General features: G+C 39.5%; 1 protein-coding gene across 4 annotated transcripts in view; it reads right to left on the bottom strand.

Moving 5' to 3' along the window:
• The window catches only part of rsrc1 (arginine/serine-rich coiled-coil 1), a 157,448-nt gene that overhangs the window by 17,820 nt on the left and 112,724 nt on the right, over positions 1–26,904 (bottom strand). For all 4 annotated transcript variants that reach the window (XM_007549376.2, XM_007549377.2, XM_007549373.2 and 1 more), the window contains exon 7: positions 12,809–12,880. In XM_007549376.2, coding sequence (XP_007549438.1) covers positions 12,809–12,880 — 72 coding nt within the window. The remainder of the gene's footprint in view (positions 1–12,808; positions 12,881–26,904) is intronic.

Genomic DNA, 26,904 nt, shown 5'->3' with positions numbered 1-26,904 from the left:
GTATGGGCGGGGTTGCTTGCTTTATTAAATTTCGTTTCCCATTTGTCCCCAATTTGACAAGACACTTTGCCTTCAATGCAATTCTACTGCAAAAGCAAGAATTGCAAAAAAAGTTTATGAATGTCAGAATAAACTCATTGTTTTTTTTTTGTATATAGTCACTATTGCATCTTTTTTATTAAGTAAAGTCTTGTTTTAGTGTGATTAGAAATGCAGTATCTGCCCTGCCTTTTACCAGAAATAACAAGCGTTTGACTGCATTAACTTGATTTTATACCAGGCTGCGTGTGTGTGTGTGTGTTGAATGTATGCGTATGTGTGTGTGTGTAAGTGCAGGGGAAAAAAGTGCATCGGTCTCCATTTTTCAATCCCAGGCCGGTCAGCAGCTCTTTCATGAACAACTCTATAATTAGGGAAACACCAAGCAACTAATTACTTAATTGGAGCAAGGTCCTTAAAATGAAAATGATGTAATCAGAATCCTGGAAATGGATTCGATTTTAACAGACTAACACATGAATGTCAGCACACACACATCAGTCTAGTACACACACACACACACACACACACACACGCACACACACACACACACACACCTCGTGACCTACAGTCATCTTGACAAGTACCCATCAAGCAGCCAACTCTTTCCCCTTAGTTGAGTTGTAATTGATTCTCCCTTTAACTCTGCTGGCTCCTGGCAGCCTCTGTATATGTGTGTGTGTGTCCTTTCTGTGTGGTCTGCTACAAAATATATAAGTAAAGGTCATGGTCATGCATGCATGCGTGCGCGCAGTGTCTGAGTAGTAATTAATTAGGCAAATGTTGCCCACCCCCTCTCTGGCTGACCTCAGTTGTGGACTAACAACCTTGGCAATGAGTTGAACATAACTCTCCTTTAAAGGAAGTCATGTAAAATCATAACGAACCTACAGTGACAGTGTTATTTGAATGTAAATCCATAAATGTCTTCATGGTCTATATAATAGGACATAAATGCATGAATGAGTGAGCAATAAATGAGTGTATGAATGCAAGGTGAATGAGTAAAATGTCATTTTCGGATAGCCTTGAATTCTAGCAGATGTGCAAGTGTGCTCCATGACTCTGTGTTAGCATAAACCTCAGGTGGAGCCAATTCTAAATACGTGGTCAAAGAAGACCCAAAAAGTGTACAAATGCATCATTTGTATTTTGAAGCAGAAGAGAATCACATACTTTTTTTTAAGTAGGCATTGGCAAGTATGAGATTTTTATGGGATGATAACCTTCAAAAATGCTAGAGTACTGATGTATAAGCAGTTTTTAAATTCAGAAAGCGTAACGTACGTGACGTACTAATAGACTTGAGGTACACATGTTAAATAGTACTATATGTTTAGAGGTTCCAGTCCATATGGAGAATCACTGGAAGATTTACAAGTTGTTTAAATAGTTAGGCTACCTGCTCCGGATATCTCAGCAGTCAGCTGCTTAGCAGACATCTAAATTGTAACATGCCAAATGTAACATTTTAACAGGAGTTTTAAATGAAGCTGGATAAAATAAAAAGATGTCAACGTTTCAAAAACCTTATGTGTTTGTTCTGATAACGTCAGTCGGACGATTCCTCTCTGGACTTTTATGAGAAGGTCATAGATGGTCAAGCAAGGGGCAGAAAAGGGGGCTGGGAAGCATTTAGATCTTAGTTATATGCCTTAAAAATGCATCAAGCAAAAATAAAAATTGTGTTAGCTCCATGGTTATTTCCTGCCTTGAATAGATACTTTACTTATACATAGCACAATCCATAGTATGGCATAATTGGTGGGTGTTTTAAATAGATACTCCACTGTCACACTTCATTATCAATATACATTGTCTGGGCAATGTTCAGAACAATATGCACCGAGGGAGTCATCTACTCTCTGCGCCTGCTGGTGTTTGAGGACAGGCACAGATAAGCCAGTTATCTGAAGTCCTGTCCGGTCTGACCCAGCTGGTTGTATTTATCTTAACCACTGAGTCGCAGCTGATTTTTCACATTTCTTTGTCCTCTTTAACTGGCACTTAAAAAAGTTTTCATTCCCCTTCACAGGTTTCTAGAGCCATCTTGTGAATGATAATTTTTCAACCTCAACAAAAATCTGTCTAATATTAACTAAAGAAGCCTCTTTTTATGCTACAACACCTGCTTGTACCTGATATACTGTGTTAATGTTTATCTTACGAACATCACAATTATTACAAACATTAACGTCTTCCTATTACAAAACAAATTATTTATATTTACGCTTGAATATGGCAACATGCTACAGTTACTCGTAAGTTTCAGGGAATTCCCGTAATTGCTGTAAACACAATGAAAAGTTTCAAATTTCAATGAAACCTTTTAGGAAGTTTAGTTGAAATTAGATGAAAATAATAATAATAATAATGATAATAATAATAATAAATGTCACCCTGCTTATAGCAGTATTTTTTTTTTTATAAACTGCAACTTCACTGCTTTATTTGTTCATAAAATACTCACCTTAAAACATACCTGAGGGTCCCCACAGGGGGACTAAAACACAGCCACACAAAATCCTAAAATACTTCTAATGTCTCATGACAAACCCAGCAGGGGCCAACACATGGCCAGGGGCCTCCCCAATATGTCAGCACTCTGACCCGCAGCAGTCTGTGGGTGTGTCTAATCACAGCACTCTGTCCACCCTGTCGGGCAAAAGACTGTTGCTGATTAAGTCCAGATATGTGTCAACCCCTGTGTGTGTTCGTGCATGTTCGTGCGTGTGCGTGTGTGTGTGTGTGTGTGTGTGCGTGTGTGTGTGTGTGTGTGGGTGCGAGCGCGTGGGGGTGGAGCCTTTTTATGTTGACAATGGTCTGGAATCTAAATCTAAACAACCTTGAAAAAAACAACAAAGAAAAACGCCACAGTATTGATGTATTAAGATGTATTGCTGATTAAAAATCAATAACATATTACTGTTTTTATTCAAAACCAAAAAATAAAAATTTGTCCTACTGCTACACACACACACACACACACACACACACACACACACGCACACACACACAAACAAACAATTTGATATTTTAATTTAAAAACCAACTAAATTTAATCTTTTTCATGTAAGCATTCTTAAAAATACTATGGGTTCAGCTATTCTGATCTGCCTGGAGTAACACTGGATGAATAACCAGCTGGTTACTTGGTAAGGCTACCTGCTCCAGTTGACTCGGCAGTCAGCTACTGGACAGAATGTCAGACTAAGAGAATGAGTTCAATTTAGTATTAAATATAAATCTATAAGGTAAAAAACAAATACAAAGTAAAAAAAAATGTTTTTTTAAAATCTTAGTCTAATAGAAGATCTTATTAGGTATCTGATATCTTCTACAAAGTACCATAAAATGCTTTAAGCTGGTGACTCTTTGGACATTGGTTTACCGGCAACGGGTTAATTGATAAGGGTAACCCAAGAAATGATTACGAGTGACGGAGGCTAAAAGGTTTCTGTCAATCATCTGCCTGGTTGACCTGGATGAAGTCAGTGTAAAAAGGATACATGGTCAATTTCTGAGTAATGTCGCCCATGGCACAGATAGCTCCCCACTGTTATTGAGTTAAACATGTCATTCCATAGTCATCCCTACAGAAATTATCAAGCCATGGCTTCCTTCCCTGTGGATGTGACAGCCACCATGGGCGGTGGCATCGGCATCCCATTAGCCCAGGGCAGGGGGGATGGGAGATCAAATGGGGTTAGGAGAATTCGGCATTCACTGCGACTCGTTCACGAGACCAGCAGCGCTCAGGACAGGAGGTCAACTAATCACCTTGCTGTGCCATTTCCGAAGGGATGGAAGGGGGAGGATGTGAGGAGTAAGCGGGAAAAGAAAATCAGCCTTAAATTTGCCGTGATGAAGAATCAATAAAGCAGTAATTGCTTTACTTATTACCATGCAATGAAACAAATTGGGGGGAGAAGGGAGGCAAGCAGAGGGCTGGCATGCAGCATGAACGCTGTTTTTTTTTTTTTTTTTTCCCCCTGGCTGCTACGTTTGGAGATGAGCACAGAACGGAAAAGGAAAGGAGAGGAAAGGCATTTGGGCTTCAGTGGGCCAAGGCAAGGAAAAAAGGTCTCCTCGTGATAATTAAATCTTCTCACACTGATTTTCTGCCAAATTTATTTCCCCAGGGACCATAACTCTGATTCAGTGCTTACAAGCCATGCATAACTAATCATTTCAAGGGTGGGGGGGGGACCACAAACCTGAATGAATAGGAAAAAAAAGAAGGATGGCTACACTCAATCCCAGGCTTTATTTATCCCTAAATCAGTCCTGATTTAGGCACGACAAAAATCAGATATAACCCTGACTGTTCTCCAGTAATATTGTGTTTGAAAAAGATCTTTAAAGTGATGGTGTAATTGACCGTCAGTGTGCTCAATTCGCAGTGCCGTACTGGCAGAGAACATCCTTTAATTCCTGGAACAAATAGAAGCCATGAAGCCAATGAAGTGTCGGTTCAATACTCCTCTGACTGTTCCTGGCATGATTGTGTTGAACATAATAACACAACAAATAAGACCATTTATCTGAAGTAACGACAGGAGATGAGGCCAACTCCACTAATCAATACCCAGTCGATACAAACCAGATTTTCTTACATCAAAATCACTGAGATGGATCTTTCTTCAGCTCGGAGTGCACAACAGCAATACAGTGCCTCCCTCGAGTCCAGCGGTAGATCATATAGCCAATAGAAAGACAACAGTTTAAAACTGGTATATCCTTTATTCTGAGAGAGTATAAAATAAACTACACACACTGGCCACTTTATTAGCCACACCTTGCTAGTGTCGGGTTGGACCCCCCTTTGCCTTCTGTATTGTTTTACTTCCTGACAGCAGAGACAATTCATGAAGGTGTCGGAAACATTCCTCGGAGATTTGGGTCCATATTGATATGACAGCAACACATTTTCTGAGACTTGCTTGCTGCACATCCGTGATGTGAATCTCCTGTTCCTCCACACTCCAAATGTTTTTCACTGGATTGAGATCTGGTGACCAGAGCCCTCAAGAAACCAGTTTGAGATGACCTGATCTTAGTGACGTGGCGCATTATCCTGCTGGTAGTAGTCGCCAGAAGTAAGTTACAGTGTGATCAAAAAGCTATGAGCATGATGAGAGATGGCTGCTTGTGTGTGACACTAAACTCAACAAATTTACCTACTGATAGCTATGCTAGGTGCAGCCGGCTTAGAGTAAGATTGTGACCCAGCATTTACCAAGGGGCATCGTCAGTGTGATGCCAGGAATGTGTAATTAACAGGGACGTTTGGTCATTTTTTAAATTTATTTTGAGAATATTTGAGTCAGTTTGAGTGGGATTGATGTTCTTCTACAACAGTTTTTCCTGTGCTCTGGCCAATATTTGTAGTTGAGGCGTTGCATAACTCCACTAAGTCAGAAATGAAACAAATTAGTGTACATTGAGACCATCCACGAGTCGTTTTGAATTATTTAGTTGCTCCTTATCATGTCATGCTGTGGAACAAAGGATATAACAACCCCAAACGAGCAAATGGATGCACTTGATTTTTTTTTTAAAGGGTTTGATGTCAATGGATATCCCCTATATTATTATTATTAATATAGGGCCCCAAAGGGTGCCAAGAATATTTTCCAATGAGTGGCTAGTGGAAGAAAACATTCACTTCCACCAGTGGAAGTAAGTTAACTTTGAATTAGTGTTTGCAATCTTTGGGATGCTCTGTCTTATTTAATTTCCTACTAGTTTAGACCATCAGTGTTGTAATAAAACGTGTGATCACACTTGCCAGGATAACAAAAAGAGCTATAGCAGTTCTCTATGTTTTGAGGACCATTTATGTTTGTCAGCTCATGAGACAACTTCCTTCCAGATCTTTACAATAAGAGCCTTAAGCAGGATCCTCCTCTATGCTCATAAAATCATAATGATGAGAACGCAGACTGCATTCCTTATTCTGGCTGCTGATGGTAAATAATCCCTGACAGTTATAATGTTATACAGACGACATTAAGTCTGCATTGCTGATTAGAGAAATTAGATGCTGAGAAATAATACTAGTCGCACTAGTAACAGTAATGTTGAGAAAACACAGTCTGGGACTAGTTCAAGTCTTAAGTCCTTATCAAATGTCAGCTGTACTTGTGATGAATGGGGGAAATGGTTGATTTCAGAAGTGATCTTTAGCCTTCTCTACTTCCTCTGCTGTAATTTTTTACGTCTTTGTACGTAACAAACTGTCCAGCAAGTGCACAACAGCAGCATGGCGAAATTCAAACAATCTCCTTCTTGAATCCCCGTGTTTTAGTTAATGTGAAGAGATCACGGACACCGGATTGCTCATGTTTACCAGCACTTGAATTTCACTGCTTGTCCTTCAAGCCACGCGGCTCGGCGAGGTAGCGTGGCACGCCACACCGTGGCCCCGGTAATTAAAACATTTAAAGCAGAGCCAGCCCCCCCCGTGCTCCTCGGGTCTGATATGGGGGTCACGCGCCTGTAGATTCTAATTTGCGCTCCATTTGTATTCATGACAGGCACGTGCTAAATATTTAACAGCAGCCTGGCAGGAGTTTTGTATTGTTAGGCTTTCCAGGTCAAATAATTTGATTTCAAGGCAGATTACATTAAGCGTCAATGTCCAAGCCACCGCTCTCACTTGCCTCTCATTTCCTGTTCTTTTATTACAGCCAAGATAGGCCAGAACTGAAGGAACACGGCTGTGGATTATACAAGAGCTTGTTAGCCGTGGATTAGTTATTATTTTCAATTAGAAAAAAAGGGATTGCATCATTTACTTCATGCACACACGCCCACATTATCATTGCATGTTCGCAAAGAGGAAATTTTCAGCTGGTTGCCAAACTGCTCAGCAGAGCATTCGAACAAACGACGGCGCAGACACGCTTTCCCTAATGACGTTATGTTCCAGTAATATTTAATTGCCCTTCACTGAGGTATCCGTCAGTTCAGCAGGGGGTGTGGACTCCGATTCTGTCTTTTTAAGGTAGGAAACCAGAACCAGACATTTTCCAGTTTCAGGCGAGGCCCTGAGGTGATTGACAACAGAGCTAGTTAAACGGTGATGAGGCGTTAATGGATGCCGGGTCGAGAAGGAGGGGGGTAGGATAGTGAGTGGGGGGTGTTGCGGTTGAATATTTAATGGTCATACAATTCCTGAACATAGACACACACGCGCACAGGCACACACAGGTACACATCCAACCCATGACCTGTCCTACGCACCACGTAATTAGGGAAACAGTCCTTTCGTTTAACAGCCAAAAGAGCAAACGGTAGGTATACTATATTCCCCTAATGATATGGGTTAAAGAGCTATTATACGTCTCATTAAAATATATGATCTCCCAATCTGGTGGCAGTTTGAGGTAATGGGGACAGAGCAGGTTTGAGGCTAAGATACCATCTGTAGGCTATAGGCTAGTGTCCAATCCATATCTACATGATTCTGTATTTTACAGAAGGGCAGCACGGATGAAAAGACGTTTCTCTCAGAGCCTCACAAATGACACACTGGGCTGAGGTTTCACAAATCGACACTGAGTGTGTGTGTGTGTGTGTGCGTGCGTGTGGGTGTGTGTGTGTGTGTGTGCGCGCGTTTGGAGGCTTTTTAAGGAGCAGATTCAAATGAAGCTGTGTTACACTTTACCCTGAAATCTAAAAAGAGAAGTTGTTCAATTAGGGCAGTATGACACCCGGAAAGCACATTGTGTCATTATAAGTTTATTCTGCAACGATGAAATAAGTCAACATTTACCTACATTTTCCTTCTTCTTCTACCTACATTTTCCTTCTTCTTCTCGATTTTTCCCCTACCTTCACAATGTTTACACCACTAACTATAGGCCTTAGCAAATCTGTGTCTAAATTTCACATCAGATGTAAGCATAAGACACAGTGAAACTTGATCCAAAAGATCAAAATCATTTTGTCTCTCAATATCGAGCAGATCTCAATAAAACTAATTTCAAAATAATTGTTAACATAAAGCATTACAGAAGATGAAAACGGTTGTGTTAAATTAACACGATACGTTATTGCTGAGGTTTGTGTTGCCATTCCTTGTTCAATAAGCTTTGAACAAAGCTAAAATATGTAAGCTTGGATGGAGAGGCTCAGAAGTTAGAAAATAAAATCATGGCAACAAAACTGGAGGCTCTTTCAAAATACATACAACATTCATTATTGTCCAGCCATGTTGAATAACTTACTTTCAAAAAGAATGATCCAAGTAGATCCCTGGTTCTCGATTAAGTGCAATAGCACTTCAAGAAACACCGTTTGTGTATGTATGTCTTAAGCAATGTTATTGCTTGAGTATAAGAATCAAGATCAAAATAACAACAGATCCTATAAATAATAAAACTGCAACAATCAAGAAAGGTTTCCACAAACATTTCCATTTCAAAAGTCCCACACTTCTCCAAATTCACTTATCTAGATTTGTCACCATGTTTTTGATTACATAACGAGAAGACTTCAGATTTAGCAACATAGTAAAATGCCATTTCATTTTGTTTGGGCATTTGGAGAAACATGCGTATTGTACAAACTACGATGCTATTTAATGTTGGATCAGGAAATCCAACATTAACCAAAGATCCTTCAAATGATAAGTAATGTCTTTGTTTCACAACATTTCAAAATAAGGGAACTTTGATCTTTTCTATTAGCATCCAAGCCCTAACCAGTTCGAAAAGTTTGGGTGCAGTTTAAAATCCAGAATTATAAGTATTTAAATGACAAAAAAAGTTTGTGGAAACTTCTCTTTTTTTATTTTAGAATAGGTGTTTAACTATTAGTAACTCAAAGACTAAAATATTCAATGAGTTGTGTGAAAACTCAAGTTGTGGTGTGGCAAATTAAAAATAGAAGTCATTATCTAAACACACATCAATATTAAAATATTTTTTTTTTCTCCCAGAAAAATAGATTTCTGTTTCAGATAAATGAACGGGGCGTAAACATTTTCTTGCTCTCAATAGTGTTGTATACCTATCCATACTTGGAAAACAACTAAATCAAATTCTATACTTTTACAGAGGTTTCAACTAATTAATGGAAATAAATTATTTTATGTTGGCATATTAGTATAATAAATAAATAAGCAAGTTGCAAATAAAATAAGGGCTAATTAACAACTAAATAAGTAAACTTAGAAAACAAACAAAACAAAAAAACAGGGCAGAGCAGCAGGTACTCCTCAGATAAAACAGGATAAATTGTTATTTTTAGAAAACTAATCACACAATAATGGTTTTTATTGTGACAACTGAGCTTTTATAAAGTTCCCCGTTAAAGTAGAGTCCAAACAAACCAGCTGTGTAACTTTGGCAGTGATTTCCATCTTATTATAGCTGGGTCACCAAGTTAGCTTGAAGACCCCTGGGCAAACAAGCTGCATTTCTAAGCTTTAATAGCCTAAACGAGGCATGAAACTAACAAAGGAAGCCTCCACCTCGCTCATTCTGACCCCCTTTCATTTCCTACGCTTCCTATTTCAACCACTAGCATCATCTGGCTGCCCTTAACCAGAGAGCCAAACATTCCTTTAAAGCAGCAAATACTTTGTTAACTGATGACCACGAGGCCAGTTATTGATCCTCTTCTTCCTCCCTCCCAGTAAACCTGGCTGATAAACCCCCTCCACCCCACCACCCCCCTCTCTTCTCTCAGGGCTCAGCAGTACGCGGTTTGCTACAATAATAGCTTGCATATTATAGCATCCACATGAATCAGATCTCAGTGGTTTCGATTAAGGCTAAACTAACTCAAATGCACCGACGGTCTAGGATGCGGATCTATTTATGAACAAGGAGTGTAGGTGGTAGCGTTCACTTCTCCCCTCCCGTTCTCTTTAAAAGGATTTCTCATTTCAGTTGACTTAGCAGTTCAAGTGCAAACTTTGCAGTCGTGCTGACCTCTGAGAGGCCCTGCAGGGAGCGAGGAGACCCCTGGTGATCTGCTGTTTAGCATCAGCAGTGGTCCAACTCTTCAGTTTTAGTGTGCTTGGAGGAAGGGCAGAAGAGGATGAAGCTGCATGGTTCTGATGAGGTACTTGTGATGGAAGCACTTGCTTCTTTTGCAAAGAAAGAGGGCCATTAGGGTCACTTTAAATTGCTTTTCTAAACTTCCTTCGCGTGAAGAAAAAAAAAATCTTATGAGGCACACAGCCGATTGTTTTTTTGTAAGAACTTTGCTTAATAAATGGCTACACAGAAAAAGAAAGACAGTCACAACTTATTCTATGTCTCCCTGTGAAGTGAAGAAAAGTGAAAAGGTTGGATGTAGCTTGAAAAAGGCACAAATCACTGACAGGGAGAAATGAAACTAGTAGATAATTTGCTGGACAAAAAAAAAGGGAGAAAGTATTAAAACTATTCACGAAGAAAGAGGAGATGGAGCTCTGAGACAAAGAAAAACAAATTACATTAACGTGAATCATAACGAGACTGGACAGAAACAAAACAGGGCAAAAAAAGGGAAGAAGGGAAGAAGTTATTCCTTAAATAAGTAAAAGAAAAAGAAAGTGCAGGGCTAATTAGTTCCTTATAGCTGCGCTTTCATTTGGCTGAAAGGTCAGCTAACTTTAAAGGTCATGCTGTCACCGATTGTGCAAGGAAACACACGCACACACACACGCACACACACACACACACACACACACACACACACACACACACACAAAAAGCCACAAAGAGAGACAAAGTTAAATCCAGCAACATCAACACAATCACAAACTAGGACAAATTACAGTACAACACATATCTGTGCGGGCGTGCACGTAGGCACTTGTGGCACATTTGATATTCTCATTTATATCATGTCCTGGTCAGTAAAGGGACCTGGGTCATTATTCTATCTGAGGACTTTTATTACTGTTAGTATATCCACTGCAAATTACTCTTGACTTTATTTAAATGTGCATCAAGATAATCTTGAGGCAGTGTGTGTGTGTGTGTGTGTGTGTGTGTCTGTGTGTGTATAACCGATGCTGCTGGTCGTGAAGGAGCTCGACTGAATTTATCACCTGCAATGCTAAGCACGTTTCTTCCTTTCTGCCTGCATTTCCATGCAGATCACAGCTGTCCTAATAAAAACTACAGACTGTAATCAGCATCCCTGAATTTGAGGTTCGCAAAGTAGAGGTGAAATGTAAAAGCAGTATCAGACATCGGTTGTTTTGTGGCGACTGAATGAGACATTTAAATCCACTTTTCATTGATTTCCATGTTGGCAATTTAACATTATGTTTAGCTCTCATACAGCAGATGCTAATTCGATCTGCAGTTTATAATTATGGCTTTTTGAAAGGCATCACACTTTAAACAAACCTGACTTGCACCAATACACCTTTTCAAGCTTAGAGCAAGAATAAAAGTATTGTTGGAAATTGCTTTACAAGTTTTTTATTATTCCGTGGGACTACACATAATGTAGTCCAGGTTCACTGCTAAATTGACCTGCTAAAACTAGCCTATTATGCTAACAATGATGTTAGAGCTAATGCTAAATTTCCTTGAGAAAACACAACAGATCCAAAATATTGCAAAATACTGCAGCTGTCTACTTTGTCCCTGTTTTGAAATAGTTACAACTGTTGAACTAATAGTACTTTAAAATAAGTTAATTGTTTAATATTGTTATTTTTGAGCTAAGTTATATGTAGCAACTAAAAGGAAACCAGTGATTTGCTATTGACAGATTAACAAGTAGAATGAAACAACCAAGGATCAGTTAAAAAAACAAAAACAAAAAGGGAATAAAAGATAGTGCTAGGTTGATTGGAGATCTATTTCCACTAATCTTTATAGAGAGCGGTGAGCAGACACTGTGTAGGAGTGGTTAGCACTGCTAATATGCAGCTACAGTTTCTATGATTTCTTCAGGGTTTTTTTCCTTCAGTCAAAAACATGCGTGTTAAGGTAATTGGGGTCTGCCATAGCAATGCATAGGAGAGCATTGAAATGCCTTGCCAAGCCAGGCATTTCAACCATGTAACCATGGCGATGTAATTAGCAAAAACAGCCAAATTCAAATCAAAACAAATTCTTACTGACACTGTTTTGTGTCTGAAAACAGAGATAGAATTTTGTCTGTAAAATAAGTAGTATTTCAAAAGAGCAGAGGAAATCTTATGTTTTTTGAACAATAACAATATTTGTTGTTAATCTGTTGCTAAGAGACAAGCGCATTTTCTGGTAACCAAGTGCCACGAAGAAAACATCTGATTTTTACTTTTGCAAAATTTACCAACTTTAAATTTCTTGTGACTAAGCAGATAAGCAGTATTTCAAAAGAGCTTATGTTTTATAAACAATAATTAATGTGTTGTTAAGAGATGAGAGTTTTTTTTCCTGGTAACGAATGTACCACAAAGTATAAATCAGATTTTTACTTTTGTGGTAAATGTGTGTTTTATAATATATTTACCACTGACAAAAAATAAATCATTTTCACTGTTCTAAAAAATTCACCAACTGCACGATTCTTGTTAAGTAGTATAAGGTAAGTAGTATTTCAAAAGAGGAGAGGAAATCTTGTTTTTTGAACAATAACAATAATTGTTGCTAATCTGTTGCTAAGAGACAAGTGTGTTTACTGGTAACCAAGTGTCATGAAGTAAACAACAGATTTTTACTTTTGCAAAATTTACCAACTTTAAATTTCTTGTGTCAATGTTAGATGCTGAAGTTAGTTTATAAGTCAACGTTTCCAAGTTCTACACATCAGCACGAACACTTACCTTCTTCAAGCTTCTTTCGAGCCTCCTCTTCTCTTTTGGCTACTTTGGCCTTCAGAACTTCATCTGTCTTAGCTGAAATGACAAATAGCAGGAAACAAAGTTAAAAGCAAAGTCAATATTCTAAAAGTTGACTTGATTATTCAGATACAAATGAGATTTTCCTTGATTTCTCATCACGATGCTATTTTCTTTGTTTTCTGAAGTAGTCTAAGCTAATATTATGAACCTTGGCAGTGAAGGTGAGCCTTTAAGTTTGACATCTTGCTCCAATGTATGAAGTTGGCAGGGAACATAATCATTGACGAAGCTTGCTCTACTTTTAGTGTTGCAATATTTTGTGTACTCGGTAGAAAAAAGAAATTGAGAAAGAGTGACAGCTAAAATACAAATGATTTGTAAGTACTATGAAAATACTGGCAACCTGATCGAAAATACGAAAGTATTTCAGTTTTTTAAATGAACGCATCTTCTCTACTTCAAAATATAACATATGTAGATGGAGTCACTTCAAAATTTGATAGATATAAAAACTACAACTTATCACTCAGTCCGGTGATTCAAACCTTTTTTCTGTGGGCCAGTTTCCACTAACAAACCATATGCCTCATATTTGCACAATCATGCACGTGTTCACAGAAACACCAAAAACAAACTAAAAACCCATTTAAAATGTCTTTTCAGTAAAAAGAAAAAAAAAGAAAAGAAAAAGTGAGGAATCTGCATTTCTTTCAAACTATATCAGCCACCCTGATCTCATATCTGTTCAGGGTTCAGATGTCAGGACGTAGCAGCTGGCACAGGCTTGTTTTTTTTGTTTTTTTACTGTAGAAACAAGCTGAACTGCCTGATGTGCATGCAGTGCTGAATGAGAGACTATTCTTAAGCGAGCCAGTCAAGTCTAAGCTCATTAACTTATCTCTTGACAAAACAATATGTTTTTCAGCCTTATCATTGAGCCCTGTGTGTAATAACACAACCAGGTGCATAAAAGCAGGGTTTGGATCACTAGTGCTAATAATTTGTATAGGTGTAAAACATTTTAAATGTCTCCTTGCTGGTGTCCACCGTGACTCCTCTAATGCTCCTCCTTCGTAGGTCCAGTCAAACTTACGATCGTTGATACTATCAGTTTTCCATAAAATATTGCTAAAATCTTGTTTTGTCTCGATCTTGTGACCCCAATACGATGGAGCTTACTGATACACTATAATGAGTGCACAGCTGTGCTAAAATTCACAGTAAATTTGCCTCTTTCTTAAATCAATTCTTTACAGATAACTCAAGAAAGGAAACAATATTTAGCTTTTATATTTGCAAAACTTATGTTTTCCTGAAGAAGAAAAAAAATCCCCCTTGTAAGGCATGAGGATTTATCATTGCATAAACATAATCTCGCTGCGAGATGGTACCCTTCCCGGCTTTTCATTTATACCTGCGCAAAGTCAGCGTTTCCTCCTAAGAGGTGTTTATCGTTTTGGTATAATGAAAAGCTTAAAAGAAAGTGAGGCAGCGGGAACAAACACTCGTCAGGGCATCTTAAGCGTGGTCTCATCACGAACCGCGTCGTCCCTGCTACCCCCCACCACCACCACCACCACCACACACAATTTTCCCCCCCGAATAATCAAGATGTTAAGCCGCATTAAAAAATATAATGCCGTGTATGGCAGGACTATCAATACTGCCTCTAAATTAATTACATTTCCGTTGCGGCGCATCATTTATTTTGCAGTGTTAGGGCCTCGGTGGAGCCATTCGCCTTTATTGCTATCTCACTTGGTTGATGAGTGAGCTATGTAAAATTGAGTCTCCAATATCATTACACTTAATGAGTTTAAACTTTGAAAAGAAGAGGGAAAAACAGGGGAGAGGAACCGAGGCGAACGAGATGACGAGAGCGAAGGGAGAGGAAGAGAATGAGACCGCAGCACTGTTTTGGTTAATACAATAGGAGTGTGGGTGTAAGTGTTTGCGAGCGCTTGCAGCCTTGTTTGTTATCGGGCACAGCTGTGGGTGTCCAAATGGGGTTTATTGCACCACTCATCATGCCTGTGCACACGTATGTTCTGATCGTTAAAAGAGTTTGTGCTACAAGTACAAATGGCCGTACACGAAAACGTCCAGACGCAGGAGGCCGACGGGCTGAACGGCCCGCTTTTGTTCGGTAATTGGTGGAGACAAAGAAGCCGTCACAGGGCTGACACGGCTGGTTAAGTCTGGAGGTTCCGCATCTTTGCCAACAATGACTCTACACGGATGACTGAACGCTCCTCCGCCTCCTCTGAGCAGAGAGGGGCGAATGTGTTTGGGAGCAAAGCGCTGAGAATTATTGGGCGCTCATGTTAAGGTGCAGGAGCCTTTCCAGGTAACAGTGAAGATTTTTGCTCCCGTCTTTCTACCCACAATGCTTTCGTTGCTTGAACCAGGGTCAAATGATTTTATTTTTAATAACTGCACAGTATTTTCTGTCATTGTCTTGTGCGGTATATTTTTATTATTATTACTATTAGCGTTGTTATTGTTAATCTTGTTTGTTATATATTATTTTCAACACTTTAAGATTTTTTTTTTTTTTGTGTGTGATGCTGCTGTTACACCTGAATTTTCCCTTAGCAGGTAAACAAAAACTGCTTCTACTTCTATTCTATATCAGATTTGAGGACATAAGTCAACTACTGAAAAACAGACAAATACAGCTCTGTAGAAATGATCACTGAGGTTGGAAACATTTTCATTTCAGTCATCTGCTTTTCCACTATTTATGTTTTCTGGTCATTTGAAATGATCTCACAGGAATAGTTGGCATTTTGTTTGCAGACACAACATTTAAACATTCCTTAACTCTTGCTGAATTTCAGTGCTTTAAAGTGGTTACATTCAAATGCCTTAATAAAATAATGTTTGAATACATTTAATAAGAAGTGATAAGGAGTTGTTTTCTCGTCAAAACCACGTTTGAGAAATCAAAACTGGTAAAGTTAACATGGTTTACAGTGTTTATGTTCCAAAATACAAATCAAATCAATCACATCTTGACGAGATATCCATTTTTAAGTTTGAAAAATGGTCCAAAGGTAAACGGCATGAACAGTTTTTGCATACGCAGCATGCTGGACGAGCCCCCTATTTTAATCACCCCCTAACCAATCAAAATGCAGGAAAACATCCAAATTCTGAAGTGGAACAAAATGGGTATCAGTCCCACACAATATATGCAAAGTACTCTAATAATCTATTTTTAGAAGCAACCAGGGACATTTTAATCTGATGCTTGTGCACCCCCTCTCTAAAGCCGCCCAGGGCAACTGCCCATATCGAAAGCAGCCACTGGTGAGCAAACTTGTTTGGTTAAATTGATTTAAAGATCATTACTAAGATCTAGAGTGACTCAGTATAAGCTTGTATAGTTTGTGTAGCTTATACTGAGTCACTGAACCAGCAACAACCTCGCAAGAGGAGGAGAGACCCTCTGAGCGTGAGTTGAGGTGAAAAGTTTGGTTTTGGACGCCATTTTGGTCACAGCTAACTGCTGGGGAAATATAAAAGGTTCTGCAGGGAATAACAGTTCTGGGTTGAACATTCAAAACTTGCCCCCACCTCCCCCCCAAAAAAGTCACAATCCAAAAAACTAGGCTTGAAGAAATGCGGCAAAACCATCGCAGTTTGTAAAAAATCCTGCATATCTTTGCAACCGCTTCTTGTTTGTATGCACAGACACGTCTATGTGTGTGTGCGAATGAACTTCTCGTTGTTTGGTTCACGCCTTGCTCGGGGCTACCAGGAGGCAGGTAAGAGACAGAGCGGAGTGGGGTGTGTGTGTGTGTGTGGGGGGGGGACGGGGGGTTGGGTTTGAGGAGACAGACAGATAGATACGGGCCATGCAGGATGAAGGAAGAGCTAAGACAGCGAGGGAAACAGGCAAACAAGCAAAAAATAACAGAGAAGAAGGAGGAAACAAAAACATTGCCTGCATGCACACAAATTTGTACACAAACAACAGGAACTATTTGTCGCCTTTTTTTCTCCGCATGTTTATCCTCCACCTTCTATCCCTTCATCCCTCCTCCAACAGGTTCTCTTATCCTGTTCTTGCTTCCCTGCTTCTGTTTTTTTTTTTTTGCTTTTCTCTTCCCTTCCCTTCCCTTCTCTTGCTCATCTCTCCGGTACACCATGCCTGGGGGCAATAGCAGCAAATCAAACTGTTTATCCATCTCTCATCAGTGCACTGCCTCACGGGGGCTCCTGCCCCCTCAAAACAATGAAAGTAAGGCTGAGCGCCGAGCCCGGGATGTGATTTAATTACATCAATAAGGAGCTCTGCTTTAAAAACATGAAGGCAACATACTTTGCTGCACCATCATGAAAAGCCTGTTAACGCTACAGCTGTAACAGCACCAAAAAAAAAAAATAACAAAAAGAAAAAGCATATGAAAATAATCAACATCTGCAACCCGTCTGAGTCTGCGAGCAGAGGCCCGCTTATTGGAAGTATATTTTCTCGGCAACTGAGTGGCTTCAGTTCATTGTAGGGTAATTCTGTGATGGACTTTTATTAAAGCGGGTAATAAACGGCTGGGTGTTAGCGAGAGAGGAGAAGCCTTTCACTTCATTTAGACTTCGTTCAGTCTTGGCTGCAGGGGTGGAGAGCAGAAAAAGACGAGGGGACGGCGTCAGCGGGGAGGAGGCGGAGAGCGTCAGTGAAATCACATTGTGATTATGAGTGTAATTGCAGCTCAGGGGCCCAGGGGCCATGTAGCTCTGGTGGCGCTAGAAGATGTTTTATGCGCAGCAACATAGGAGAAGGAAAGTGAGAATGAGAAGAAAAGAGGGAGAGTGGGAGGCAGAGGCAGGCTGCCAGGATGGACGTTTTTTTTTTTTCCTCTCCCCCTCCTCTCTTGCTTCCTTCTTCGCCTCTTCCACCAACGTTTTCCTCCTCTTTCTCTCTTCTTCTTTCCTATTCTCTTTTTCCGTCCTCCTCCCTTGGCAGGATTAGCCGGGTCTCGTTAGAGGGGAAATGTAATAATGCTCCCACCAGGTGGAATTGGGCCCGCTCCATTATCAGTCGGGAGATGGATGGGCCGTGTAGGGCCGGCGGGGGCCAAGCGCGCACGCAATTTAGATTCAATAAACTGGCAAAGCAAGACCCCCAATCTGATTTATCTCTTACACGCCGCCAATGCTTGCTGCTACGATGCTGATTCCCTATTACCGCTCAGAGAAGGACTATTCATTGGATGTAAGGCACGGCAGTCGGAGGAGCTTGTCGGGCCCCCGGGATGGCAGCAAAACAGATCCAGCAGAGGGGTTAATGTGTTTACAAACAGATAAGCAATTAAATCTAAGGCTTAGGTGAGTTATAGAGTTATTAAGGAGGGATATGTGTGCGAGTTTGTGTGTGTGCGAGGAGGGTTTGTTATTTAAAGTAAAGGAGGACCAGATCAAGCCTTGGGTTGGGCACAGTAAGTGACTATAGGTGGAGAGTGAGGCTCTAATATCGTCAGGCTCCAAGGTCAAAGGACAGTTTCCCTTTGTTGCTCAATAAGGCACCTAAAGCACTTAGAAAACGGTGGAACAGCTCGACGTCCATCTCTAAACATGAGGTTAAACCGAGATATTTATTAACAAAATCTCATTTTCAACAAACTTGAATAATACTGACAGTATTATTTGTCAAAGTAAGTCAAGTAAAAAATAAATAAATAAAAGTGTAGCTCGCAGATTCATGGGAAAGACTGCTGGACGTGAGAGTTGATCTAGACCGTCACCAACTCCCTCCACACGAAGCTGTTAAACCACAAAAGGTCATCGAAGAAGCTGGCTGCCTCATATGTGGCCGTTTACCATTCAAAGGTTAAGCGATAGAAAAACGTGCGACAGAAAAAGCTCCACAAGTAAAAAGGATAACAGCAGGCTTGAGTGAGATGTGAAGTAAAGTTTGCTTCAAGAGTTTTGGGGAGTTTCAAAATAAAGTAAGCAGGATACGGGTTAGAATTGTGGTGAAACACACCAGACCCAGAGATAATGTCAGGAAAAAAACAAAAGATTGGATAAATATCCAGGAAGGATTTTACCAGAAGCTTGCAGAAGTTTACATGAAGGAGGTGAATTCTTTGCACATTTTCATAGACACCACTAAGTGGTTTAAAATCCTGTAAGGGATCGAAGGAGAATTCAATCCAGTTAAATTTATTTATGCCACTGTGTCCAATATTCATATCGCAAAGGACTGCTTGAAATGCACCAATTGTTGGACGACATATCTGAAGTGTTGTTAAAGGTCAAAGGGTGACGGAAGAACAGCTAAAAAACAGAGGAAAAAGAAAAACGCACATTTATCATCGTTCATATATCACAATATTTACCAATATTACCACCATCGCAAGATGTCCTAATCTTGCAGCCCAATTAACAACACGTCATCTCGAGGCCCTTTACAAAGAAAAATGTCAATTTGATCCAATCATACAAACTTCAAGTCAATCAAATACATTATGTTTCACCCTAGTTATCAAAGAGTGAAGTCAAGTCAAGCAAATTGGTTAAAATGTTTTCTACTGCCAGGAAAGAGAGGAGAGACCAAAATAAAGACAAGTTGAATAGCAGTATGGAGAAACCTGAACTTCCTGAACATCAGCACAGCAACAGGCTGAGAACGCTCCTGCTCTGCTGCATTTGCAATCGCATCTTTGACAAAAAATGTGTTTTTTCTTTGGTCTGATACAATATTGTGATGTTTTCATTAGTTGAAAACCATAATCATCCTCAAATTCAACAAAAATAAACATGTTCAATGTATCAATTTGTGTAGTGAGCGTATTTAAGATATGACTTTTACTTTTTGAATTCAATTCATTTAATTTGATTCAGTTCATTTTTGTAGCGCTACAACACATGAAGATTCAAGGAACCTTGCAAAAGAAGTAAATTCAATCCAAACATGGAGACAGATTCCAACACTAGCCCATTTGAGCTTAGCAATCAAAAAATACAGCCCAAGTTCACATTAAGATAAAAAAATAACTTTCGGGTGATATTTTAAATCATTTTGATGCAACTGTAACCATTGCGAAACTAAGCAAATGTGGAAAAGACGTAGAAATGCTGGCGGGGCTTTGTCGCGCCAGGTGTCATTCTGTCCGACCGCCAATCAAAGTGAATCCGAATGTCAGCAACAGAGGAGGCGTGATAAATCAGCCCCGCGCCCGACGACAAACAGAATATTAGAGGCAGCGCGGCGCCATTGGAAAACTGTCCCCTCCAATCAGCTGAGCACTTTACAGTAAACCGCGCCAGCCGGGCCTCCCGAACCAATACAGAACACCAGAGAGGCTTCTAAGACAATAAAGGAACAAAAAAAAAACAAAAATAAAAGACAAGAGGAGTTTGGAACTCGGGCAGACAAAAGTGTCGACGCGCTGATGAGAAGCAGTCCTGACAGGAAGAAAAGTCGAGACAAAAGAATCATAAAAAAACAATGGGTTGTTGGACAGACAGGTATGCACCCTGACTGACACAAAACAGGACTGAAATAAGAAAGGTGAAGCAGAGAGACGGACGGGTGATGAGACAGACTGAGAAAAGACTGATTCCACACAAGTGCGCAATCGTAAAACGGAGAATAGTTGGAGATGCACCAATTAATGACCTACTTTTGTATTTATTGGGGCTAATCTGTGATTGGCAGGTCAAATACTGAAAAGGTTTTTTTTTTTTTTTGGTTTTTTTTCCCATGCATGCATGAAAATTAATTAAAACTAAGAACTCGCTCCACTCCAGGTATAGCTACACATCAACCAATAGCATGTGTTTTTTGAGTTAGTTAAAACTAGATAGCAGTTTGGTCATCTGCTTTCATGAAGGATAATATAATTCCTTCATTTTCTGCTAAAATACAAAGTCCTACCACCGAAATAGAAAACAACAACAACAAAAAAACAAAACAAAAAGACACACAGAACCTTTTTGGCGTACTTTTGTCCTAAGCCATAATGATCAGTGGCAGCTCAATCTTCAAAGAACCCCAGTTTATCAGTGTCAGCAGAGGAAAAAAGCCTGATCTGTGCATCTTCAGAAACATTAAAATGTAATAGTATTTAGAAAATGTAAGTATTAAACTGATGACTCTATAGGAAAAACAATAAAACATACACCAACGTGAGCAGTGTACTAATGCCACTCATTGGGGTTTATTGTAGGCTTGGATGCCCCAGCTGAGTTATATAATAAAGAACTTCTTCAAAAGATGTCAGCTGTGTTGTTTCTAAAGCGAAAGCACACACACGATGCAACAGCAGGGGTGTCCAGTGAGTTTTAGCTCCAACACAGTTGATTCAAATGGTCCAACTTCCTCCTCAGCAGGTCAAAGTTCGACAGAGGTACTTGCAAATGAGCCATCGTTTGATTCAAGAGTGTTGAACCAGGAAAAGAACTGAGACGTGCAGGATACCGGCCCTTTGGACACCCCTGGTGTTAGGTTAAAAATTGATAAAAAAAACAAAAAAAACAACAAAAAAAAATCCGAAGGCGCAATACTCTGAAGATCCACTGGGTGGCACAGCACACAGCACAAGTCTGCCTTAGGCCTGAGTGTTTACATGCAGGTGCATGAGGATCTGTTCACGGCTGTTTAACAAGTTTGCACAGATTTTCTAACTATGAAGCATAATTTAATCTGGAATATTATGACAAGATAATATGCATATTCTAAATCCTGGAGTCAATTTATAATTAATAAAACCATTTATTTTAGATAAATAATAATAATAAAAAACAAAAAGTTCTTAAAAGGAGGACAGAAAATCGCAGTCCTGACATCTTTCAGTCAGGAGACTGGAGTGATTCTCATCCCCGTGGTTCCTTTTACTACAATCACAAAGCTGAATTAATGACACCCATAAAATATTCACAAACTAAACAATTAGAGAGAGATATCTTACAAAATCAATCAATTATTCATTTGAAATCGTCTGAGAAGCTCTCTTCTTTTCACGGCTATATTGTGATGCTGAGCGCTACATCAATTAGGTCCTCTACAGTTTAGATGTAATGGATGCTACAGAGTCTAATTATTGTCTGAATGAAGGAGCAAGACGCCGGGGCTCATGCGATGTGCTGATCTTTGCGCGCTGCTATGGACTTGTAGGGATGCTTTGAGTTGTTCATTTTAATGTTCAGGGAAAATGTAAACTAGAACCATAAACTTTGGGTCGTTCAACGCTTTTTGTTTTATTTTAAGCATGCATCTAACCGCTGATATTTTTCATTTTTATTCCAGTGAACCTCCTGCATTAAACTCTAAGAAAACAGTTTTCTTAACGTTTTCCTTATTTTTATTTTATTTATTTTTTTACCATGCTATAAAAACTAAAAGAGAGTTCATGGTAGAAGTCAATATCTGAAAATATCGACCTTGAAATCCAAGTTAGCGATGTTCTACCTGTGTTTGGATCCTTGCTTCAATGAGGCCAGTCTAATCCGTATGTCTAATCCGTATGTGTATGAGCATCAGAACATTCCAAAGCAGAAAATGTTCTGCTTCGGAATGGGAATCTGACTCCATTGATTGTGTAAACCATTAGGTTCTCTCATTTAGTTTTCTACTTGAACGACATGTCGTGTTATTTAGATGGAGGACTTCTGCCGCCACCTAAACTGTTCACTGGATTTCAGACATTTTGTCTTGAATCAGCCCTAAAAAGATTAATTGATCTATTCAGAATCAGACTGACAGATTTACTAATATCTATGTTCTTTTCCTAAACTTTTCCTCAAGTCTTCAACTCAATGATGCACCAAAAGCAAAGTCCACCACAGCAGTGATTTATGTAAATATAAAATTGTGTCGTGTATTAGGCTTCACACTGCATCTCAAAGTGTACACACCTTTGTTAAATTGCCATGGTTTTGTGTTACCAAATAGTAACCTGTGGGTGGACAGCGAAGTTAAGTAACTGAAAGAACTTGTCGTTCTGGCATCCAATTTAGTAAGTCTACCTAAACAAAACGTGAAAAGCCAAGATGGAAAAAGTGTATGTATGAACTTATAAAGTAGAGGTCAATACAAACTATAAATTGTGGTTTCTGTACCATAATATTCAGTTAAGCCAAAGTTCAACCTTGAAATTCTCAGCATAGAAATACCACTTCTAAGTCAAGCATGTTCTCTTACTGAATATTAGAAGATTTCCTGTTATTTCTTAGGTTTAAAATGCCAGTGTTTTGTTGGTTTGTTGAAAGTCTAAGCATCCATTTTGCATAAACACTAAAGTTCTGCAGACGGAAACTTTCCTATCGGCATTGTGTATGAGCATCAAAAAGGTCACGAGAGGGCGATCAGAAAAAATCTATAATGCAGGAATCACACAGTAAAATATTAAGTATCCTGGGGCCTTTGTATGACACCTCAACCTCAAGTTCAAGTCTTTCAAATCTCTAAAATCTACTGTCTCCTTCTTATGCCTCTGTAGTTTTTTTCCTTTTATTTCTTTTATGTCCTCTGCTGTACTTTGTTTTCCTCCACCTTTTATTTTTCTCTCCTTTAGCCTTTAAATTGGCACACTATTACATAACAGCAACTCTTCCAGATAGAAGAAAAACAAGGTGTGAAATGCACCGTATTGATGTGACAATCGGGTGGAAAATCTGCCAGTCAAACAACCAGAAAACAGCTTATAGTAGAAGCATATTTGTGTTGCTCACTAACAGAAAGGTTCAGGAAGCACACAAACCAACGCCAGTTGTTTTCTGGTATTCAAATCAGCTGTAGAAAAATTCTAAAAACATTTTTCAAAACAATTGTTTTCACTTGGGATTTTATTGATGTATGATGCACACAAAAAAATCCACATTATGTTGGATTTTTTTTCATGCACATTTTCATAAGACAACTGATATACTACTGAGATATTTCTCTCTATGATTCCTTAACCTACATTAACTTGCCGTACCTACCATATATTACAAAGGCATTTTATGTTTTTCCCATCAATATCTGGTTCTGTACAACTGGGTTATAGTTTACTGTTGGGTATGAAACAAAATCGGGCTACAGAAATTAGGTTTGTGACTCAGGATTACACATGTCGAAATAAATAAATAAATACATTTAAATTTAAGTTATTTATTAGCTAACAGAGCTTATGTCAACCGACTGGACTGCAGTTATTCCTCATGTATACATATTTGAAAGTATACCGTGGCACGTGTGTGCATATTAAAACTCTTGGTTTAAATAAGTGCGTCGTTAAGCCTCTGCAAATTCAACACAGACGGCACTTGAACTAAAGTAATAGAAAAGTCAACCGAGGTGGAAAACACAAAAGCTGCTTTTTTCCTCTCCAAGGACAGTAAATGCATATTAGTAATTAATAATGCCTATGATGAAAGTTTTCCACTCAACTGTTTAAAATTGAAGGCAGTTTTGTGTTCATGAATTGTAAAAGTTGCCTCTTCGTTATTAGAAAAACAGGGACGAACGTAGAAACCGAAAGACGAGGAGGTTGTGTGGTAGATTAGAGGTGTCTCGTGAATGTGCGAGTTGTATCTGTTCACTTTGTTCAAGTATGAATGCACTTGAGCGTGTTGTTGAATAGCAGAGAATAGGCTCTGATTCCCAAGTTGAAAGGCTGCTGGATGCCATTGTAATGGCACACCACCTAGAGTGCGTCTCATGTCTTTCGCTGAGGCGGCAGTCGCTGCAAATGGGACTTAAATCTCTCGGGGATCCCCGCACATGAAAGGTAAAACGAGGGCCGCTACTCGCCGCGCGGACACTAGGGGGTTCAAAAGGGCGGCCAATTGGAAAAGAAAGGCTGAAGCGCCGGGACCCCGGCGGTGTCAGCGGGGCCAAGCGCAACTGACATTACAGAAACAACCGCGGATAGGACCACAAACTTGGTGGTCCTGGTTTAAGCTGGTCCAATGCTTGGTGTCGATATGATGAATATTAGTTAGATTCAGGGTGAAACGCCCGCCCCCAAGCAAGATTGGTAAAACAAAAGCTGTAAGAATCACTCACTCCAGAATTTTACCAGCTACTAGTTTCTGAACACACTTTAACGTATTCTTGTATAAAAAAAAACAAACAAAAAAACAACATCTTTTTAATAATGTAATTACACCAACACAAACAGAACAAACAATATGTTTACATGTTTACCACCACATCATAGCAATCCCTTCCCAATTCATCCCCTTCCTAGATAATTTTCGTAAAATCAGTTCATTTCTCAGGTAGTGAAGTGGTTTTAATAGAACGTGGAATACAGTCATAAAAATTCTGCAGTTATAATTACAGTACTTTATTCTCTCACAATGTTATATTGTGCTTCTGTCAATGGCTGCTCTGATGATTTTCCAGGTGACTCTTCCAGGTAATGAGAGTTTATATATCTCCATAAGAGACACACATAGAAAATGGAAAATAACATTTGAATTTTTCCCATGCCGCCATGAAACTCTTTTAAAAAGTCAGCAAATGCTGCAAAGGGCAGAACAGAGAAGATTTAAGATACTCAATACTGACTGCTTACTTACTAAAATAGCCACTACTTACTGAAAAACAGCTTTGGCATTAAGGCCACTCTCTACTTCCTATTGAGAAGGTTTGTGGGTTTGTGCCAGCAGCTTTAAATCAGGCCTGTAGTGCCACGCTGTTATTCACTTCTTCTTCTACTGACTTCACTTCACCATCTGGAAGCTTGAGCGCCTTTGCTACTTGATCAAATTCACTCTGCACTTCATAAATGTACCCATGTGGTGGTGAGTAACCCATGTTGGGTTAGGCTAACACTGTCTGTGGTCTAGTTGAAGTTAGAGCTCAGTTTCCTTCTAAAGATTAAAGCTGAAGCGACAACATTACTGATACAGCCGCAGTCAACCACGAACTGCAGGTAAACATAACAGAGCAAACCATTGCAAAATTAATATAACTTCTAGGGCTGGGCAATAAATCGATTTTATCAGCTTAGCCAATTTTTGGTTTTTGAAGATTACATTTTTGGGGAAATTTTAAACATGTTCCCCATCAATGCACTCCTTGGGTTTTCATAGTTGAGCATGTTGTGAAGTTATACTTTGGTATTGGTTTGAATGCTAATACTTATTAGTTAATGGAAATAACCTTTGAACAAATTAGCACAACTCACAGAAGGGATGATTGATATAAAAGCCACTTTTTAAGAATATTTATAATTTCCTTTTTTAGAAAAGGAAGTGAGAAAAAAAAGTCCATTACAATCGGAAATTGGATCTGGTAAGGAGAAAAAAAAATCGGAGATTGCACTTTTAAGCCATATTGCCCAATCCTAATAAGTTCATCTATATTTTGGACCATTAAAGCTACTGTACCAGATTGTGAAAAAAACTCATAGAAACAACAGGCGTGTGTGTGGTGAGGAGCGGGATTTAAAGGGGGGGGAGAGCCTGAATGCAGGAAAAAAAAAAAAAAAGACTGAGGGAGATTTGGACAAATGACAGCCCCTGCTGAAGGCAGTGCACTGCGCTACCTTATCTCTTCCCTCTTTCTCATCTCTTAATGCTTATTTTCATCACTTTGCTTAAAATATTGATAATCAATTAGCACTACGTCTGTTTTGCTACAGAATCTGTGTCATGGTCTATCACTCTGTCAGAGCCAATTCGCCACTATTTCAAAGTTCATTTTTCCTTGGCGGCTCTGTGCCTTTGGAGGAGTCATTACGTGGGGGAACATAGCCTGGGGTGCAATCACCTATTCTCTTTCATTACTGGGGAGATGGAGAAGGTGAGAGAGATTATTAGAACTTTGGAATGATCACAAAGCTTCACGCCGCCTGTCAGATCCCCCCTACGTGTAATTCATCTGGCCCCGCTACCCCCCCCCTCATCCTCCTCTCTTACTCATCCCCCTCACCTCTCTCTCTCTCCTCCCTCCTCCTCTGCGCCTCCCACCCCCATCAGCCAGGGGTTTGGCCACAGACATTATTCATGAACATCTGCAGCGTGCTGAATATTCCACAGCCTCCGCCGTGATGAAAAGGGAGCTGCCCCTTTGACTTGAAAATTAACATGCCGGCACAGAGATTAAGGACTCGCCCGCTCGTTCCGAGCTGAACTGG

This window comes from Poecilia formosa, unplaced genomic scaffold (genome assembly GCF_000485575.1).
Source record: "Poecilia formosa unplaced genomic scaffold, Poecilia_formosa-5.1.2 Scaffold31, whole genome shotgun sequence".
In the NCBI taxonomy this organism is placed as follows: Eukaryota; Metazoa; Chordata; class Actinopteri; order Cyprinodontiformes; family Poeciliidae; genus Poecilia; species Poecilia formosa.
Note: the sequence above shows the minus strand (reverse complement) of the source record. Positions and strands in the feature narration are given on the sequence as shown.